Source organism: Fringilla coelebs, assembly GCF_963513975.1.
Source record: "Fringilla coelebs genome assembly, chromosome: 3".
NCBI classification, from domain to species: domain Eukaryota; kingdom Metazoa; phylum Chordata; class Aves; order Passeriformes; family Fringillidae; genus Fringilla; species Fringilla coelebs.
The window spans coordinates 99,304,844-99,325,799 of record NC_140030.1 but is presented as its reverse complement, the minus strand read 5'-3'; the positions used below and the strand labels follow the sequence as shown (position 1 = coordinate 99,325,799).

The 20,956-nt window shown below is 44.8% G+C and overlaps 1 protein-coding gene across 5 annotated transcripts in view; it reads left to right on the top strand.

Annotated features, from left to right (window-relative positions):
• Positions 1-7,422, top strand: part of AFTPH (aftiphilin) — a 42,386-nt gene extending 34,964 nt beyond the window's left edge. For 2 of the 5 annotated variants that reach the window (XR_014616051.1, XR_014616052.1), the window contains exons 9-10: positions 377-500; positions 6,236-6,248. Coding sequence is in view for 2 of the 5 variants with exons in the window: in XM_084203157.1 (XP_084059283.1) it covers positions 377-500; positions 6,236-6,380 (269 nt within the window). In the remaining 3 variants the exon portion in view is untranslated. Of the gene's footprint in view, positions 1-376; positions 501-6,235 lie in introns of all 5 variants that reach the window. The other 3 variants (XM_084203157.1, XM_084203156.1, XR_014616050.1) reach the window with 2 other exon arrangements.
• The last annotated feature ends 13,534 nt before the right edge of the window (positions 7,423-20,956 follow it).

The window sequence follows — 20,956 nt, the reverse complement described above, 5'->3', positions numbered from 1 at the left end:
TGTTCTTTTAATATAGGCAGTTGAGTTGAAATAATTGAAACAATCCATTTTTGACACAGCTGACATTTTTATAGAGGTTTCACTCTGAAAAGTCAATCAGACTGGTCTTTTTTACTCACAGACTGAGACCTTGTATGCCTGAGACTTGATCCAAGGCATGTGTTTTGTACTACAGCTAAAAAAGCTGCTGAAAAAGAATGGGAAGAGAGGATGATGCTTCAGAAATGCAAACATGTTCTGTCATGTTCTTTTCATGTATTTTGAATTTATAAATGATTCAGATGTTTACAGAAAACAGTCTCTAGCAAGTTGGTCTGTGACTAATTATGACTTTACTTGCCTCCAACCATCACTGATTATTGTTTTATACTATAAGGTGTGGATCCTGAGTTGTATGAATTGACAACCTCAAAACTGGAAACTTCCAATGCAAGCAGCAGAGTGACTGATGCTTTTGCAAGGCTCATGTCCACAGTGGAGAAAGCAAGCACGTCCACAAGGTAAATGCTCTTCATTGCACATTATTCTTCTGTTTCTAAGGGTGGTGTGAAATGTGAGGTGTGAATGTGTGTGCAGTTCTAGGTAGGAAGTTCCTGAATGATCAAAAGGCTTTAAATTTTAAATCTGAAGTTCATTGTACTGTAGTTCTTATTTCAAATTATCTTAGAAGTCTAAAATGAGGTGGGTAAGAGTTTATGAGTTGAAGGAAAACGATCACCAGGATTTATGTTGAAAGAGCCCAAGACTGAACTGGAGGAAGCAACTTTCTGAACACCAGAGCTGGTTCCTGAGAGTGGCAGGGTAAATCAGCTCAGTGACCTAGGGCTAAGACAGCAGATTCTCCTTGGACTCTGTGTAATTTATAAATACAGAATGTTGCACAAGTAAAATGATAACAGCCTATAATAATAGACTATAATAATTATAAAGATAAGTATGACTATATTTGTCCCTTCACAAATATTTCTAGCACCTATCAAAACTTCAGTGAGCAAACATCAGTTTAATTTTGCTGTTGCAGGTTAAGGATTGAGCGTGTAGTTGGTTTAGGATGTCATGTCTGCCTCAGTGGAGCACATGTGAAGTAGTTTTGTGCATTTTTTATAGGTAGTATCTGTAGAAAGGCTTTAGACATCAAATGGCTTGCTTGAAGTCTGGACTTTGATTAGGTCCAGAATCGTCTTTCCATTTATAAGCTTGTATTCTTTGGGTTTATTTTTTTATGTTGTCTTAGCAGTAGGATCCTAGACTGTCTTAACATATAATTAATGTCTGTGCCCTTTAAAAGAAATGCTGAGGAAGCTTTACCAAGTAAAACACTGGTTTTTGGAAGTGTGTGCCTCAACGTGCAACAAGTACATGATAACATATCTTCACTCCCAAGTGAGCTTTAGGGTTTATTCAGCACTCTGAAACTAGATGTTTCATGCAACAGCCCTTAGGAGGAGGCACAGTAATGGTGGGGTGGAGCTGGCTTGCTTAAAATGACTAATTTGTAATTTTCAAGTGTTCTTTTCAAACATGCTCTTTTACTGAGAAAACTATCTTCCCAATTTTCCTGCAGTGATAATTTTGAAAGTGAACATGAAATCAACAAGCCATGAAATTTCAAGGGAGAACCAGTAGAGGGAACTCCCCACTTCCATGCTGATTTTTGGGTCTTTTAGATTGCCTCTTTTTCTATCCATGGAGTGCACATTCTCTTCCTGGAGATACTGTAGTGGAAGTTTGGCTTTTGGGAATTAGAAAACATAGTTACAGTTGAAATACATTTGTATTATATTCTAAGCTTAATTTAAAAGTAACCACAGCAAACTCTAAATGTATCTTTCTTGTATCTGCACTAAGAGTATCTAAGAGATTTGTACCTTGCTTTAAGATGTCTTAGCTTTTTGTTTACAAAAAAACTTTGCTTAAATGGGTGTTGACCCTCATTTTTCTGTACTGTATTTTTGATATGAGGGATTTGGGGTTTTTTTCCCAGTGCTTTCACAATGCACTTGAAAGCTCTTACTTGTGCTCTTAAAGCTCTTTATCCAGATGTCAGAGCTCTTCCCCTCTTCTGGAGAGCATTGCTTACCAGCAGGAATTGGTTCTAGATCTGTGATGTAGCATTATATCAGGCTAGGACCTCAGACTTGGAGGCTGAGTTCAGACATGCACAATGATTAGCTGTTTTCATGGTTTAGTACATTTTGTATGTTCTTATCAACTCTGAATTAAAAAAAAACTTCAAGTGCTTTTTCTTCTTGATTTCATGCTCCCCAAAAGAAAAGCAGTCTGTTTTTTCAGGCTAGAGGCCTTCTGAGAAATAAGAAAGTATAGCCTCAGCAGTATGCCAACTAGCATGGCACAATGTTAGCTTTTTGTAATGAATTTGTTTTTCTTTTCAGTTTTTAAAATTCTTTTGTAATGAACTGGAGACTTTAAAATAGGAGTGACTGGGTACAGCCAGGTCAATGAGAATGAGGTTCATGCACCAGCCTGGAAATGCTAACTATTAGACATCAATGATAACTGACTGAGGAAGACAAAATCAGTGCATTTGGATCACTTTGATGGCAACTTCAGTTGGCTGAGGCTCTCCCATGTCTGTTGGCTGAACCCAGGATCTTTAGGGTAAAGTTTAGAGTGAAAATACCACTGTTCTGCTGTGGGATGCCATGTGAAGAGTCGTCTTTGTCAGTCGTCTTTGTCTAAAGTAGCCCTACCTTTAGTTGCAAAGCCATTTCTTGAACCAGAAAGTCTGCTTCTCAGCAGGAAAGTATTGGGAGAGGAGGGAAACTTCTCTCTCAGCTTGAGCCTGAAACTTCGACAGCATCAGTAAGTGTTGAAGGTCAGGGATCCAGAGCAGCATTCCACAGTCTCCAGCCTTGCCTAGTTCCATAAAATTGGCAGAGATCAAAAGTTTATCTGCTGTCTTTTTGAAGGAAAGCAGAGCACTGATACCTTTCCAAGAAACGGCCAAAACCCTCATTTAAACTGGAAATACTCCTTGGGGATGGTGTTGGATGGAGCAGGCTAACTCTTAATTACAGAGTGTTTTAAAAGTGCATTTCTCTAATCAGCTCATTGTTGCTGATAAAGCCTGGCCTTGCTGATGCTATCCTAAAAACCCTTTGCAAACATGAGAAGTGGCTGAAGCCCTGGAAGACTTGAATGCTGCAGGAAGGGGTTGGAATGCAAAACAGAGCAGTGACATGCAAGTGATGGATGGACAAAGCATTCCCTCTTTCTTGCCTGATTTTCTTCCAACAACTTTCCTGCCTGTAAGTCTGGTTCATTTCTTGTGGCTTAGTGTTAACATGTCTTTGGAAAGGAAATTTAGTGCCTACAGATAGTGGGCCTGGTACAAATGCTTGAGTAGGAGTATCTCTCCTGTCCTTCTTGGAGGGAAATGTAACCTAGTGTAAGAAAAGAGATTGATAGGGGCAAAGTGTGCTGTAGAAGATTATTTTGAAACCTCAGTGAGGCTGAGATTTTGTTTTGATCCAGGGATGGGTCCTTTCATGGTTTTGTCATCAAAAGTTCTGATTCCAAAGCAGGCAGAAATAGGAGAGCTGCCACTGACAGTCCACTCACTCAGGTGGCTGTTCTTTAAGCCGTAGGACCTAGAAATGAGGAGTGCTTGAGCAGGGGAAGTTCTGCAAGACTCCTCTCCACTGATCAGGGCTCAGGAAAGGAAGCTCTTGGCAATGGGAAATCTTCAGCAAAAGTGGTGCCTGAAGTTAATGCTCGGTTACTTCTCTTCCCTCTATTAATGGACATCACACTTAGTAGGCAGTTTGCTACCTTTAAAAGGTAAAACCTGTCTGCAGTGATGATGCTACTTTGTCTTGAAATTAGAGTTAATGAGTAACTCTTTAGGGTTGCCCTGGTGATATTTGCTGCCAGAAGTGTTGATTGTTACCCAGAAATGGTGCTTGCAGTGTCCAGTTTTGTTGTATTGCTGAGGAACCTGCCCCTCTCCATGGAGGAATGGAGAATTTTGGCCATCTCATCCCTTTCTGCCCTGAGATGATTTCAAAAAAGGGTTTGAGTCTCATTACCAAGTGATTATATCTATAGGTCTATCTTGGTCACAGCTAAGCAGTGGTTGCTGTGTTAGTGCATTAGCTTCTCCTGCTTTAGAGATACTTTTTACAGTGCATTGAAGTAGATAAATTATTGCAAAGGGGAATATTCCAGCCAGAAGGGGAGCAGTGGGTAAGTGGGTGAGATTGACACCTCACTGGTGTGCCTGTTCTGCAGAGAGCAGCTGGCACAGCAGGAGTGGTGGCACTGTCCTGTGACAAAGGTGCTGCATGTGACCACGGAGTGAAAGGCAGTGCTGCCTCTGGGACCCAGCAGTGCCATTTCTTAGCATGCTGTAGTTCAGCAGAGGAGGAAGAGGAATATAAATAGCAAGGAGTGTGTGAGCTCCATCTAGCCTGATGAACAATTACAGGAACATCTCCAAGGCAGCCCTCTTCCCTTGGCTTCCTCTGCCAAACACTCCTTTGTTAGCTCGAAGTCCTTGATCATCAGGAGTTGGTACCTTTAAGGGGCTTGTGGTAAGTGATTATTAATAGTGGCACCAGATACTGATAACACAGTGGTGGGTGAGAACCACATTTCAACAGCTCAGAGATAGTCCTTTGAGTGCAAACAGAGCTGACTGTGAAGTTGTTAGAGGAGGCACATATTGGCTCTCTGCTTCTTCCTTCAGTAAAACCAGCACACAGCTTTGTTTATCCTCCAGAATTTGGTAATCTGCCTAGTCAGTAGCTCGTGAAATTCCACTGCAGCAGAGAAAAAAATATTGCTGTTCTGTGAAGGTAAGTCAGATTTAGTATTTAGGCTGCCTCATCTAGAGAACTTTCATCGAGTGGGGATTTCAAGTAGCAAACAGAAGTGATAGTTCATTGTCAACACAATGATCAGTGGTGATGGTCACCACAATCATCAGATGTCAAGGATGCATTTGACTCCGGCTCTTTTTTCTTCTAGCTAAGGAATTCTGAGGCTTCTGTGGAAGCAAACATGTGGCCCCTTGCTTTCCACTGGTCTCTGCTCAGCTGAGGAAACAATCCTCATGGGGGCTGACAAAAAGTACATGCTGCTTCATGATTGGAGTGGACATTGCCCTCTCATGGGCTTGGTTTAAAGTTTATAAATAAAACCAGATACAGAAAGGAGATTTCTGAAGTGTTCTAGGGAAAGCAGTTTTGTTGGTTCAAGCATTTTGTCTCGGCTTTTTTTCCCGCAAAGGTGAGGGAGCTTATTCAGTTGCAATTTCTTACATCATTACAGGATTTAGCAGGTGCCTTTTTGAAACTGCAGTAATGTTTGATGGAAAACTGAGTAATTCTAGTAGTAGTCAGTGTTCTTCAAAGATAAGCCAGATATGTGTAAAGTATGGATGTTTGGGCAAAGAGGGGGGGTCTCTAGCAGTTTGAGCCAGGCTTCATTTTACTTGGGAAGTGTGAATTTTTTGCGTAATAGTGAGAACCAAGTGACATGGGATTCAGACGTCTTTATTCATTTGTGCTCAGCAATTCTTGTGAATAATGCAAAAGGCAAAGTAAACCCTAGTGATTCCCAAACTGCTGTATGCATCATGGCTGCTCCTACTCCTGCACTTCAAAGCAAGGAGATACACTTACTTGTGAGGCACCTTCTGCTGCTGAGTCCTGAGGGCAATAAAGGGTTTGGGATCACAATGTAGAGTGGCATGATGGGCAGTCTGAGAACAGTCACGTTGAAAACACAGCATAAGTGCTTTTTTATTTTAAAATTACTGGGAAGTAACTTAGGCATTTCTTAATGTCCTTTTAAGATCTTTTCCATTTTATTTTTGAAGAATTGTACCGGATTTAGGTAATTTAGAACTAATGCTCCAACTGTTTTATCTCTAGAATATGGGCATGGTTGTCTCTTCAAGTGAGTCTCTTGACTCTTAAAGCTGCTAAAAAAAAAAAGAAAAGAAAAAAAATCTGTAAAAGTTGTCATTTGAATAGGACTTTTTTTCCTTATTGCAACAATATACACAGGAACATTTTGCTGACTCTCCCTGTTAACACATTATTGGTAGGCAGGTAGGTATTATAACATTAGACTACCTTCAAGTAGCTTACAGAAGTGCCTGTCAGTGGGAGACAAGCTGACAGAACATTGCTTCAATCAGTGATTGTTTCAGTGATCCCAGGGTTATTAGGTACTGGATTAATGCACTTTGTTCTTTTCTTCCCAACAGGAAGCCTAAAAAGGAAGAACATCTCAGTGAAGAGGCTGCCAAGGTGATTTCTAGCCTTCCTGACTTAACTTTCATGCATGCCAAGGTGTTGATGTTCCCAGCCACATTAACACCTTCAACAAGCTGCCAAGAAAAGGTAGACTAAAGTGATGTGAATTGGACGTTTTCTATTGATTTTTTTTCTTCCCTCTGCGGGTCATAAAAAGCAATCTTGCTTTAATTAAAAAAATATCAAGTTCAGATGATTTGTTGGTAAGCAGCACTAGAAAGGTATACATAGTAATGTATATTTATTTACATACTGGAGTCCTAAATTTATATTAGAGAAAAATGTAAATAATTGGGGGTAAATCTTTTTGAAGATCTATTCTTTTTGTTGTGCTGGGCTGTATACATTTATGTCTTTGTGAAATACACTGGTGGTGTCCTTCTTAAAAAACTTTTAAAAGTTAAAAAAAAATCCTTTAAACACATAATGAAAACTTCAATCTTCACAATCTGTGAAGTTCCCCCTTAAGATTTTCAGATTGCATTCAGCAACTTTTTCTTTCCTGCATATATTAAAATACTTCTTGCTGGAAAAAAAATTAAAAGGTAATGTTGTCCCTTTTGTGGGTTTTTCAGTTATTATTTCTTTAAAACCCAGTAATTTCTTTTGTGTTTTAACAAGCTTAAGATGTGTTTTTCCTTTTCTTTTCCCCCATCCCCTCCCTCTGTTTGATTGGTTGGCTGATCAGTTTTTATGTTCTTGAACTTCAATAGTATGGCTCTGTCACTCTATAGCCTTTTGAAAGGTATGCTGTCAGTAATTTCTTGTTCCAGTTATGGATTACTGTCTAAACACTTGATTTTTTTTTTTTTTTGGTCATTAGAAGGTTGTCTGCTCTTAATCAGTTTGATTTGGAAAAGAAGGACCAAAACAATATGAATGTCTTACAATGAAATTTACCTGTTAAAAATTTTTATGTTCTGTTGTACCACTATTCCTGTTTGATTTTGCACAGTGTAAAATGACATAATCATAGATTGCTATGGTTTTAGGCTGTATATACAGTAAAAAACTATGGGTTGTAAATGTCTGGGGAAATTCCTATGGAAAAAAGAGAGCTATGTCAAAGAACCTCTAAAAAGGTCAATATGCATGCCCAAGGTCTTTTGAGATTTAAGTGTGTAAATTTCCTTTTAGCTTACACAAAATAAAATAATTTAAAAGATACATATGTATGCAGCTTGCTGTCTTTTTTTACAGAATGTGTGCATTGCTCACTTTTCTGTTAGTGGTAAAATTGACGCGCTGTAGGACCTTCTGATTTGTGTTGCTCGGTCCCACAAACCACACCTGGCAGGGTCCTGCAGATTTTCCTTCAATTCTTCTGTCTCTTTATCATGTTGGGAGTCAGTCTTTTACTTCTGTCTCCAGTTTCTCTTCTGGCTTGTAGGGCACTGTGGCTCATGATATTTAGGGTTAGAGACTTCCTCAAAGCATCTGGCAAGATTCAGCCGTAAGAAACACCGGCTATAGTGAGGTGAGAAAGGACAGCTGGGTTTGCTGATTTCTTAGCTACAGGAAACCAGAAACACGGCACTCACAGAATTCCCCTCTCATGTTAGCTTGCACTGTAACTCTGTGAGCAACATCACATCAGAGGGTCTCAGTAGAGGTAAGGCATGGAGCTCTCAGGGTCTCTACTGCTGTAGGTAAGGCATGTTCTGGCTGCTGCTGTTTCTTGATGGTGCATGGACATAGACTCTTCCATGTCTTTATTATGTGCACGGCCCTTTAAGTGCTTGGTAGTCACCACCAGTTCATCACCTAACATCTTCTTCTGAGAAATCTGTTGTGGTTTTTTATCTGTTATTTGAATTCTTTATTGTCTGACAGCACTTGGGTCAGAAAAGCCTGAGTTTGATGTCATCAGCTGGGTAAGCTGAAAGGTTGCCCTTGCAAAAGGAAGCTTTTTACTCTCCTTGAGAGACCCGTGCTGGCGCTCCATCTTTGTGAGTGCAGGAGATTCAGTGAGTAGTGCCTGCTCAGAACTGAGAGAGCAGCTCCTGTGGCTATGATAAAGTTAATTTGTAAAGGCTAAATTGTCTCCTTTGCCCTCTAATTAGTACTGCAGTGTACAGTGAAGAGGTATCAAACTGCACCCTGTTGTAGCAGAAAAGGTTTAAGCAAAAACCATCTGCTTTACCATGTAGCCCCAAACCCAGTTCTGTTTGCTGTTTCTGCAGATTTACATTACAGCACTGACTTCATGCCCGTTACGTGGCAAAAATAGCTTTGCTAATCTCCCAGGTTTAGCACAATATTCTTTAGTGCACGCTTATTGTAGCCTTCGTTCTGGTGTTGGGCTGCTGTAGGTTAAAATTGGTGCCTTTGTTTCCGTGACTGTGGCGTGTCCCTTGGAGCTGGAGCAGTGGGATAGCTGCAGCACAGAGCTATAGCTATTGTTTCAAGGAGAATATGTTTAGGAGCTGACTCATGATCCTTGTCTGGCAGCGAGTGGACTGAAGTATTAAGGAGAGGTGGGGGTGGAAGTGCCAGCTGCAAGTTGATCTTTAGTCTCCTCACAATTGCCTCCAGAGGCAGCTGCCCATTTGTCTTCAAGTCTCTGAGTGCAGTTCTGATGGCCTGCCGTGGATGGGGGAGGGGAAAAAGGCGATTTCTATTGTGACTGATGTACCAACGAAACTTTGTGAAACCTGGTACTATCCAGAATATGTTTATGGGGGTTTTATGTTCTTTCTGCGTCTCACAGACCTTCACACTGCTGAAAGATGTAAAGCTTACATCCAAATTCAGCCTTTTGCGGTAGATGCTGCCTGTCTCAAAATGTAGGACTGCTTTTTGTCTCCTAGCTTAAGCCTCCTTTTTTATTGTAGATGGTGGGGTGGACAGACAGGATCCTCTTGCTTTTCTCCTCTGTCTTGTGCAGGCAGCTTTGTTCATATGCAGAAAGTTTTGGCTAACAGATTCAGCTGCATCGGGGTTGTCCTTCCATGCTGTTCCCATTGACACAACATGCAGTGTCTAGTTTAATCTTGCCAGTAGCCTCATGGGCAGGATGGCAGTTGATGCTTTGTGCACATTTGTGTTGCTGTGCATTGTCACCAGACATGTCAGGGTGCATCACTTTCACCCCAGAACTGGTGTCACTGAGGAGCGAGTGCCTATGTGAGTCCAGCCCAAGCAGCAGAGGACACCTGGTTCAGATGCAGTGCCCTGAGCTGGCACATGGCCATGAAGCAAAGTCCAAAGATCCCACTGTGAAGTGAGCTGCAGGCTCCTGAATGACTGCTGCGAAGGGCTGGGCTCTGCTAGTGTTATCTGAAAGATTGTGCTGTGACACGTGGGGGTTCGGCTCTGCCTTACCCAGAGCACCACCACCTGCTGCAGGTGCTGGCAGTGCTGGACTGCCCACAGCACCTGGAACGTTGACACCTTCTCAGAATATCATTAGCTTAGCAAATTCATCTTGAGATGCCAAAAGTAAAGCTTGCAAATAAATGTGTGTGCACATCATCAAATGCAGTGAGTGTGTACTGAAGTTAATTCTTCATCACATTGAGTTGTTGTACAGAATTTTACCTGGTAATGAAATCATCGTGTGGAAAGTTTCGTTGTTGGACTGCTGCACTTGAGCTGAATATCTGGTGGCCTTCTAGGATGTGAGAGAGATGTAGCTCAGGGCATGTAAGATGAATCATCCTTGATCCAACCATTTACATTTTGTGCCAGTTCTGCAACTCTGCATATTTGTCTTGCAAACTTCAGAGCATTCTGAAAATACAGGATAGTTGCAAAATACACTCAAATATAATTTATAAAAGCATAGGTCATCTAATAATTGCTTAGTACCTGCTAGGAGTGTCTGTTACAAAATCAGAGAAATTTTTTGTCTTCTGGCCTCTACCAAAGAGCATAGCCATTAAAGGCAGCAAGCAGCCTGGTCTGCTCCCTCCAGAGAGCCTGGAATGTGAAAGGAGGTGGGAAGAAACACATTTAAATTCAGAGGCCTAAAAAGAATTGGAGGAGGAGCTGGAAGAAAACACAAAGCAAGAGCTCAGCAGAAGAAGAAACAGGAAGGTGAAGCAGTACTGTAGTGTAGGCAGCTGGGATAGCTATAGGAAGAGCAGATGGTGGAGAAAGTGGGATACAAGCATGAGGAGCAGGAGCATTTGGAGAGAAGGGAAAGCCTGGGCTGGATTACAGGTGCACACACTGTGCCCACTGGCTGCTTTCCTCCAAAATCTGGAACTGAGCCTTGGAGCTGCAAGGGTCTGAGTTCCTGTTCTGCAGAAGAAATGTGTCACAGCCATGGGGTGTGTGGGAGCTGCATCACCACAGCCCCCCACTGCTGTCAGTTATTGTTGGTAGAGAGCTGGACTGTAGACTGAGGGTTTAAATGCAGCTGCTGGTGCCTGTCGTAGCGTTGATACAAGTCCAGATGTTAGAAGACCTTTTTAAAAAATTATTTTTAGATAAAGAGGTACCTTATAGTTCCTCACTGTAGGTATAAAATCAAATCCTCCAAAACAAAGCTCTGCCGTGGATTTGGAACTGCAGCTTCAGTCCTGTCACGTGTCTGCAATGTGACAGTTGTTGCTTACATATCCTCCTGTCTTCACCTGATCCTTGCCTCGTGCCCTGTGCAGATTTATTCTCTGCATCAGTGTAGTGCAGTGAAACTTCTCTGAAGGGCCCCTGCTTCCTGTGGCTGAAGGGAAGGGGTGGCCCTGTGTGGAAATTGCAGAGAAGACACAGTGGAGTGTGATGCTCTCCTGGCTGGAAGCAGCTGGCCATGCCAGCTTTTTTTGCGCTTCTGTCATTTGGTACCCAGCGTGGGTTGCCTGATTGGAATGTGCAGAAATGCTAATTTCTCTGGGATGTACTTAAGCAGTTAGGAGCTTTGCTTGTTTGATACTCAGTCGTGGTTCTGTGGCACTGGGGTCAGGTTCACATGTGATGCATCCAAAACTGATGGAGCTCTTGTTTTCACCTTGTCAACCTGTACTTTAAAATGTAATATATGTTGTTAACCCTGCATTACAGAAGGGTTGTGAAGATACCTCTGTCAGCAATATCTGAGAAGAACTCAGCTGGCACGGGTCTCACATCTCAAAGGCAAGGGGGATTCTGACTGTCTCATGTCTGGATTCACTATATGCTCACCAAAGAAAAGTATTTTTCCTGCTTTAGGGTCTCTGAGTCTTCCTCTGCTGGTCCATGATTCTGTCAGGACCCTGCTGACCTGGCACGTATCTGCAGAGGTTCCTAGTGCTGTGCACCATGCAGTAATTGGATTGTGTGCCTCAAGTAAGGCTTGGGACTACTTCTAGAATATGAAGGGGCAAAAAAATATTTCTCCTTGAACTAAAAGACACTGGGGTCCCGTGGGAAACAAAACGATTCAGAGGAGAGTCAAACCAGGGTATTGTACATATTTTTAATGTTTGCCTAAACATCCTTAATGGTTCTTCTGGCTTGATTTTCCATACGCTTAATGATCCTTTAGGCATAGTTTTGTATGTTTAGAAAGTGTGTGCAATATACTGATCTGAGGCATCAGACTGGGCTGTGTTCCCTGAGGGATTCTGCTGGGCTGTCACCTGTGCCCTCACTGGTTGTGTACCCAGGTGGCATTTGCTACACCTACTGTCAGTGGAGCTGCTGTGAGTGATCTTTGCTCATCAGGGTTTGTTTGTGCTGCTGCATGGGCAGGTCCTGGTGTTTGCATGGTTCACAGCAGGTCCAGCAAGCAAACCCCCAAAATAGGAGAAAGTTCTCTGCTGGGGTTGCTGCCATGGTGTGAGCCTCACCTTCCATATTTAAAGCAATGAAGTTACATGGAGAGGGAGAGGAAGCCAAGGGGCAGGTTCAGCTCAGCAGCCATGTGTGTACTTTTGGTTTTGTTTTCCAATGAAATGTGTCTCAGTTGGTTTTAGACTCTTTAAGTGATTAAACAGTCAGTGTTGGTTTCCCTCAGCACAGAATTGCAGTGAGGGTAGTTTACTGAGGCCAGGTGTAGTTTTCAAGACTGTCTTCATCTTACAAACAGCAGAAAGTGTTGCCTTGCCTGAGCTGGTCTTGAGGAGGCATTGCACAAGGGGAGAAAAGCAAGTTCTTTGGACCAGACCTTAGAGTGGTGCCTGGCCTCCAGCTGCTCAGCAGGATACCCCGTAGGAGAAGCAGCTGTCAGGGAGCTGGGGTCTCATGCCATGGTGCTGTGGGCACCCCAAACCTTGCTGCAGTACAGACCCCAGAGACCTTGGTGGTTTTCAGCTCCATCCTTGTGAGCCACACTGGGCTGGCCTGGCTCTGCACAGGGCTGAACCCCTTGGACTTGTACCTTGGGGGGAAAGCCCATCCCACCCCAAGCACTTTTGCTGGCCTGGATGCAGCGCCTTGTGCCACACTGGGGAGTTTGTCTGTTTCAGACTCCACCTCCAGTAACCAAAGGAGCAGACAAATTGGCCTCTCCCATGCTAGATCCTCATTGCTAATTGTCAGCTGCAGCCTGTTGCTGTAAGTAGCCCAAAGAGCCCCTAGTAAGGGTCCCCCCCTATTGCTTGAGGGAGAAACTAGTCTTGGCCACAGCAACACAGGGGAAAGGAGGGCAGTCCTGCTGCTCATGCCACACATCTTTATCCTAGCATGTCTTTCCAAAGCCAGTGTACAGCTCTGATCAGAGGAGCAGATTGAGGTACAGTGGGATGTGCAGAAGACACGTGTGGCCGTGGCAGAGCTGTCTCTGTCTAATGTTCTAGTTCTATACCTCTGTTCTCTGTCTGGTGTACAATGTTCTAGTGTCCTCTGGGCTGCAGAACTGTGTTACTGTCTGAATTGTAATTTTTGCTGTGGTTGGAGCTGGTTTTTCAGGTCTTCTTCAGTTGAGGAAAAGAAGTGTGTGAAGAGACTGACTGGAAAGAACAAGTGAACACTGGTAGCTGTGTGCAGACACTCCATGAGTGGCTGGACCACTGTTTTGGGTTTTTTTTTGTTTCTCCTTTATGCTCAGCAGTCCAAGGAGTTTACAGAAGACAAGGCAACAAGATTTGCTGAATCTCTTCCTAACAGTTGCTCACAACAGTTTTGGAGAAGAATGTGAAAGTACCTTCCACAGGAATTCAGAGCAGAAAATACCTAACAGGCACTTTCAAAAATGCAAGGGCTGACTCAGGACCCATAAGGAATGACTTGGATCACATTTTGGCTTTTAAACTACAGGGAGCATTAGCACAAGTAGAAAACATGGATATTTTGGAAACAAATCAAAAGCAGTCATGAAGCGTCCCCCTAACACCTTCGAATCCTCCCTTTCCTCTCTGTCTCCAGCTCCAAATATCATCAAACATCTTGTCCCAGTCTCAGCAACTTGGACCTGAAACCTGTTTGCACGAGAATTCTACCACCAAAAAGGGCTTTTTTTCAAGGCTGTGTTATTTTACTGATGCAGGGACTGTGTTTTCATTAGGGGCACTAAAGCCTTTTGTCACTGAGTTGATGGTGAAGCAAGTTAAGAATCAGAGTGCAGCTGGTGGGGTGTTTTGCAGCTGTTCAGACTCTTGCAGGTTACTCCGCTCTCCCTTGGACTGAGCTGCCTCCCTCTGACAATGGCAAAAGGAGCAGTTGTGTGGCTGCTTTGTGCTCCTACAGGAACATTTCTCCCCTTTTCCATTTTGAAGGGGTGTCCTATCCCTTTCTCTCTAGCCTTGGCCACCTAGATGAAGTCTTCTGGCAAGTTTCCCCCTCCTTTGGCTGGGGAGGAGGAAGCAGGGTGGAAAGGGAGGAACAAACAGCTGTCCTTTAGGTTTGCAGTCAATGCAGCTCCTCAGCAGGCTGGCAGTGTGAGCTCAGTCCTTAGGAAAGCTGTTCTTTTATTCAGGAGGCGGCCTGAGCCAATTCTCCCCAGTCCAGGGCTGAAGAGGTAGGGAGTTCGGTCCTCTCCAGCTTGTAGGACCATTGCAGCTGGCACAGGCTCCTGTTTATTCCCTGTGTTTGGTTTGTGCAGTGCACTGGATGACCATGCACTGTGGAGGTGAAGCTGTCTCAGGACACTGCTGAAGTGTTGCAGTGTGTGCATTTCAATTTTCATCTCTTCCTGAAAGCCACTTTCCCCTGAGGCTGGGAGTGGGTGTAGGGAGATACCTGGTGAAGTGCAGCACTGCCCAGGCCAGCCTGGCACCACAGCATGAGGAGAGAGAGTCCGGGACTTGCTGACAACAAATTCCTGAGTGTACTGATCCCTGGAGTTGGTTTTGAGTTGGGAGGATCACAGCTGAAATCTCGTTAGCAAATAATAGGCCTGGTGTGCAGAAATCTGCCTCCGTGGCATCTTGGTCTTACTCTGCCACTTCTGGCCAGCAGGGTTGAAAATTCCCCCTTGTGTTTGCAGGTGTGAGCACAATGTGGCTGCCCTGGTTTGCACGTGGTGGTGAGAAGAGCCATGGTGTGTGGTGGCAAGGGGGACTTTAGTGTGTTTGCAGGAGGAATTTTACAGTTCTGCTGCTGTTGCTAGAGAAATTCCCTTTTTCATGGGTACAGAGATTGCTGTCTGCAACTGGGATTCCAAGCGTAGAGGTGCCTGTAATAAGGCATCAAGCCTCATTGAGCTGCAGAAAGGTTGATCGGTGAAAAAAGTACTTTCCTCTGGTGCTCTCTGGTTTTCCCCATGAATTTGGGTGTCTGAATACCCACATCTGTCACCTGGCAGACTGCTGAGTGGTTCCTAAATCAGAAATGGTCGTCAAATCTGGGAGCTTGCAGGGGCAGAATATCACCCCTAGCAACAGATAAATGAAAAAATTAGGTAATGCAATGGTGTGCTATACTGCCCCAAATTAAATGTTTCCACCATCAAAAGCAGAGTCCTACTCTCCAAATTTTAAAGAAACCTTTCAAAATGCAGCTGAGCTGCTGGTGGGGACAGGTTTGCAGGAAGAGAAGCTGCATTGCTTCACTTTAGATGTGGGCATGGGATTTTCTGGCCTTGTAGGCCTCCTGGTCCTCTACCCTTGGAAAAGGTCACCAGCTCTCCACAAATTTTTGAAAAAGAAAAAAAGGATAAAAGAAAGGTGTGGGTGGGGGAAGCCTGCTTTTTTCCCCCCTGTAAGGGCTGGGTTGGTTCTGCAGTGATGACTGTGCCAGGCAGAATGCAGCAAAGGTGCACTAAGGGTTTCTGTCAGCTGGCTAGCCTGCAGCAAGTGGAGCAGGAGCATTTGGGCAAAGCTGAAGTATGAAGAGGTGGGGAAAGGCTTTGATTTATGCATTAGTAGGGTCTAGTCAATCCTTGGTCAACCTCGTTTTCCTGGTTTTTGTCTGCATTGCTTATTTTTGCCTCCATGGGTGCTTCTCCCAAAACTTCTCAGCTCATTCACATTTAATCTCCATTATTTGTCCACCTCTCCGCTGGCTCTAATCTCTGCAGGTCACGGTGCAGGGCAGTTCGGTTCTCTTTGGCTGTTTGCTGCCATCAGCACATCTGATCGTGGCTGAATTTACATCAAAGGAGCACCTGACAAAGCAGCCGGCCTGATAATAGGCTCTGGTTTCTTCTCAGCAGCCCAAACAGGTGGAGGCGGGCGAGGGAACGCTGGCAGGACCACAAGGGAGATCCTGCTCCACTTTCAACAGGGCTTGCCTTTCCCTCCTGCCTGACAGAGCACTGCAGACCCCTCTGCTGCCCTGAGCTCCCCAAAACCAGAGCTGCCCCTGGAAAAGAGGAAAGGTAGACGGAGGTAGGCCTTGCTCTTCTCCTGCAAAACAAACTCGCGTGTGGGAAACGAAGTAACTCACAAAAGTGAATGCTAAGGCTACAGTTGCTGTTGTAGCTGTGTAGAAGGGCAGTGCCGGAGTTAAGAGTTGTCTTTTCCCGGCAGAGGGAGATGCCAGGGTCAGGAAAGATGCTACAGTCTCAGTGCGATGTTTGCTGCCTGTTTGGAGCTGCTCTCAGGAGGGGCTGATGAGCTCAAGGCTGCACTCTCCAGCCAAACACTTCAGCTCAAGTGTCGAATAATAGGGATTTACATTTGCTTTTTTTGTGTCATTTATGCAGCCCAGACCATTTCCCCTGTCTAGAGTTTGCTGTGAGGAACTGATTTTGGATAATTATCATACACAGTTATATATGGTTACACACACACACATGATTGATACAGGGAGATCTTTCCTGCAGTTGGAATTATCCTGAGAGGCACTGGATGCTGTTTGGGTTGATACAGCTGGGTCTGTATCATGTGAGCACTGTGCACATGGGAGCTGCTCGTCTTCAGTGCTGCAGCAGTGATCAGGTGCTTACAGAGCCCCAGCTACTTGTGCTCTGCTGGAAGTGGTACCACATCCCATCTCCTGTAGGTTTCACCTGGTGATACTGGGTTCCTGCTACTCTGAGGGCCTGCAGTTTTCCAAGGAATGAGTGAGTCTCTGGGCTCTGCTCTATCCTGCAGGCTGGAGACCTCTAACAAAGGAAAAGCTCTGCTCCCAAAAGGCTGTGAGGAGAGATTTGGAGTAAATCTGGTTCATCCCTCTGTTCATCTTGCACACCGCAGGAGATGTGAAACCAGGAGTAAGTGCAAGGGACAGGAATGTGTGTGCTGGGAGTTCCCTGCAGCTTGTCTTCCAGAGGTGTGACCAAGGACTGCAGAGGTCCTGGCTGCAGGAACTCCAGCTTTCCATGCTCTTCTGCACAGAACCAACCTTGCTCATTCTTTATGTCAGGCTGGGAAGCTCCTCTGCAAAGCCTGCATGTTTTGTGGGATGCTGTACCCTGAAGGGGGAGGGGATGAGAAGCTGCTGTCCTTGGCTGAAGGACAAAACTGGTGACTGGAGCTATGCAGTCGGTGCTGGAATTCCCTGGGCTCCCACTCCCAGTGTGCAGGGCTAAACCCACCTCCACCCAGGAGGGTTTTCAGCTCCTTTTTGCTCTGGGTAGGGTTGGAGATGTCTGGTTCCTCTCTGGTGTGAGTAGTGTTTCCTGGGAGAGCTGAGGCTGGGAAAGCAGGACAGCCCTTCCCACCTCACCTGCTGGAAGCCCCATGGCCTGGGGGACCAGAGGTGCTGTGCAGCCCAGCTGCTCACCCCTAGCCCTGCTGTGCTGATAGCCAGCTGTTTGGGGACTAAAGGAGCTGTTTAAACAAAACAATAATAATAACACTGCAGGCAGGTTTGATTTATTATGTAGGGACTCTGGTATTCAAATGAGCTCATGATAAATGGAAGTATTGGCTCATTAAATATTGCTTTGGAGTTTGCCCTCAGGAAGGCTTACGGTTTCATAGTGTAGTGGTGATTTGAGATGGTCCAAATTCTCTTTTGGATGGGGTTTTTTACCTTCCAAGGATTTCTGTGGGTTTAAAGCCACTTTCAGTTGTGATCTGTTAAAACAATTTCCAGCAAACTGTCACTGCCTGTCTTTGTCTCTTTATGACATATGAAAACCAGCTTTATTTTTTTTTTTCCTACTGTTTAAAACCCAGGCTTGGGTGAGGCATTTGGAATATCTGCTCTTTGCTTTCTTTCCACTGAGGAGTGTGGTGGGATGTCTGGAAGCTGTGAATTATGAAGGAGCTGTGCTATGGCCTGGCTTAATTTAAAAGTACAGCAGTTAGAAAAACAAAGTGCCTCGCTCCCACTTCTTCCCCGGCACGTGAATCAATTGAATCCTGAATGAAAGCATGAATAAATCTGGATAAATCCCATCTCTGTCCCATAGTGTAGGGCAGTGTTCCTGTCCCAGCTGGCCAGCCTCTGTCCCCCAAGGCATCAGAGCCATCCAGCAGCCAGCAAACTCCAATATTAAACTCCCAATGAAAAAGACCAAACAGAAGAGGGGTGAGGTCATCCCACTTGTACTCTCTGGAAGTCCATATGGATGGGTGCCTTTCCTTCTCTATCCCAAGGGTTTAACTCCTGCTTTCCCTGCATCTTAAATGTTTGCAGCCTTAGGGTAAGATGCACCTACAGAGCGCAGACAAGCAGAGGCTTCCAATGAAACAAGACAGGAAGTGAAATGAGAACCTCACTGTGGCGTGGCATTAAATCCTGATTTGCATTAGGCTGAGGGGAGAGTCAGGAACCTGCAGCCCAAGATTAAAAACACCACGGAGCTAATTGTGGGTTTGCAGGAGAGAGGCAGGGACACACTGAAAAGTTGGCTCACAATGCCACTTGCTGCATCCTAATCTCCTGGTTCCTTTCTTGCCTTGCTAATAATAAGTAAGACTAATTTAATTTTCACAACATCCCAAATCTGTGGCTCTATGATTCAGAGACTTAATAAGATTCTCTAGCCGAGCCAAGAAAAGCTTAGTGGTTTTGAGCTTACTTTCTGTTGGGTTTCAGTTTCAGGACATTTGTGCAGTGTTGTTTGTTTTGTTTTTTTAAAAACAAAACAAACTTGTATTCCATCAGGATTACTAGTGTCTCTCTTTAAGTTATTGCATGTATAAATTGGTTGTGCTGGAGCTGGGTAAAATCTTGAGCAAAAAAGGCAAATTTTGGCAAAATGAAAATGAGTTGTTTTGATTTGCCACATTTTTTTTTTCCTAGCTAGAAAAGAAACAAACCTGTTTTGTTTCAGCCTTTTCCGAATAAAAGGCTTTGAGATTTTCCTATTTGCAGCAACTTTTCATTTGGAATGATCTTCCGAGCTAACTTTTGTTAAAGGGGCTGAAAAGTCAAAGCGAAACATTTGTTTCAGTCGACCCCAAATGAATTTTTTTTTACTTTTGAAACTTTTTTCAGGGTTGCCAGTGAACCGAAAAATCAGTTATTCACCCAGCTTTATATCCCATATCCTGACAGAAACTTCAGAGCCCCACCGTGACTGTTTATGTGCTGCAGCTGCCCCTAAGCCCTCCGTTTATATGTTGGTAAATTATTCTGCTGCTCGGGGTGGTGCCAGACACTGAACCAGGAGTGAGTGCCTGGGTTTTCTCCCTTGGGTTAACAAGGAGGCAGCGTTTTACAAAGTGTTTTTAACTCTTCTTCTCCATGGCAGGTGTTGCCTTTGCTGGCCCAAAGATACTGTTGCAGGACGTTTCATGCTAAAGGCTGTGTGAGGAGCCGGGGTTAGGAGCTGGGTTTAAAGCAGCAGAGTTGAGCTTGGCTTTGGGGGTAGCTGTGCTTCAAAAAGAGGAGTGCAGTAATCAAGAAAAGAAAGTCCCTAATTTCAGGGTTAACCACAGTTAAACCCCACATTTAAAATGTGCTTTTCTTATGGTTACTCTGGGTGATAAATTATATATTACATGAAGCTATTGGGTTGTTTAACTCTGTTTGTCAGGGCACATTCTCTCTGTGTAAAGAATCATCTGCAGATGGCACAGGGTGTTCTGGAACAACAGAGCCAAATTTGCTTGTTTCACTGAGGTTTAGATCAGTTGCTTTAGAGCAGACACCATAACCAGAAATGGTTGGGCCCTGCTCACCTGGTACAGATTGCAAGTCTGCTGGAGAGGAAGGAGCTGGGCCAAATGGGTTTGTTCCTGCTGTTTATCTTAAATCTTAATTTAGGCTTAAATCTTGCTGCCTCTCCCTTGAAGCAGTGAAGCATTTAGAGCAACACAAGAGAACAGGCTCAGTGTGTGTGTGTTCCTGAGGCTGCAGTTTTCCCTTGGTGCCCCTGTCCCAGGGAGCCCTTCCCAGCCAGCTGGGCACGTTCTGGCACACAGAGCTGGTGCCAAAGCGGGTTTTGCCTGGGCAGGGGTGCTGGGCAGGCTGGAGCCGCCGCGCCTGCTCTGAGCCTGGCAAGCACCAGCCAGGCTAGGGTGTCTTGGAGAGAACTACTCTTTATTTTTAAATTACATCTTTTTAATCCGTAACTTTGGAGCACACTTAGCCTGCCCCAGGTCCAGGTGTGAAATGAAGTTAGAGCCACATGGATTTGCTATCCCTCAGGAGCAGCCCATCAGCTGTGGGAAGGTTGATTTTCCTCTCACCCCTTCTAAGGGATGCTTCTGTTTGCCAAGTCCCAAGCCCTTGGAGCCCTTCTGCTCCCCCAGCCTCATTCACCTCATCCCCTGCCCCTCTGCTCCCCACGGGGAACTGCCTGGGAGCGGCTGCCTGGTGGCTGAGCTGGGAGAAAGGTCACATCAGGAGCACAGGGCGTGGGAGGGGAGGCAGGAATAGGAGTTTCTGGCAGGAGAGAGCAAGCTGGGACTTGCCACCTTTCCAAGCTCATCCCCAGGGCCACATCGAAGAGTCGTCCCTCCTGCCCAGCATGTTTCTCTCCCTTTTTCCCCCACTGCTTTGCCTGGGATGACACAGTCCTGGGTTGTCCTTGCTTTCGTGTGTGGGACTCCAGACTGGTTGAACCAATTCCTAGTGGATTGTTCACCAGGCACCCTTGCTTTGCTCCCACAGTGTCTGGGTTTGGCGCTGTGCTCTGCATCGCTGCCATCCCCAGAGCCCCTGTGACACACCACAGGTGTACAAATCATGGTTGTGCTCCTCTCTGCAAGTGGAGGGTGTGCTGGTGATCCCTAAACCACTGTCAAGGCTTTTTAATAACCCAAATTGAGTGGCAGAGGCAATGAGGTGATTTAATTTTTTTTTGTTGTTGTTGTTGTATCGGAGTTCTTTACTTGGGCTGGATAAAGGAAATGATCCAGAATTCAGCTTGTAGTAAGTAATAAGCCGTGAGACTGGTGAGGCCACACCGTGTTTGGGGGGGTCATCTGTAGCAGGAGATGGATGGAGGGGGTGTTTTGAACTCTGCTTAG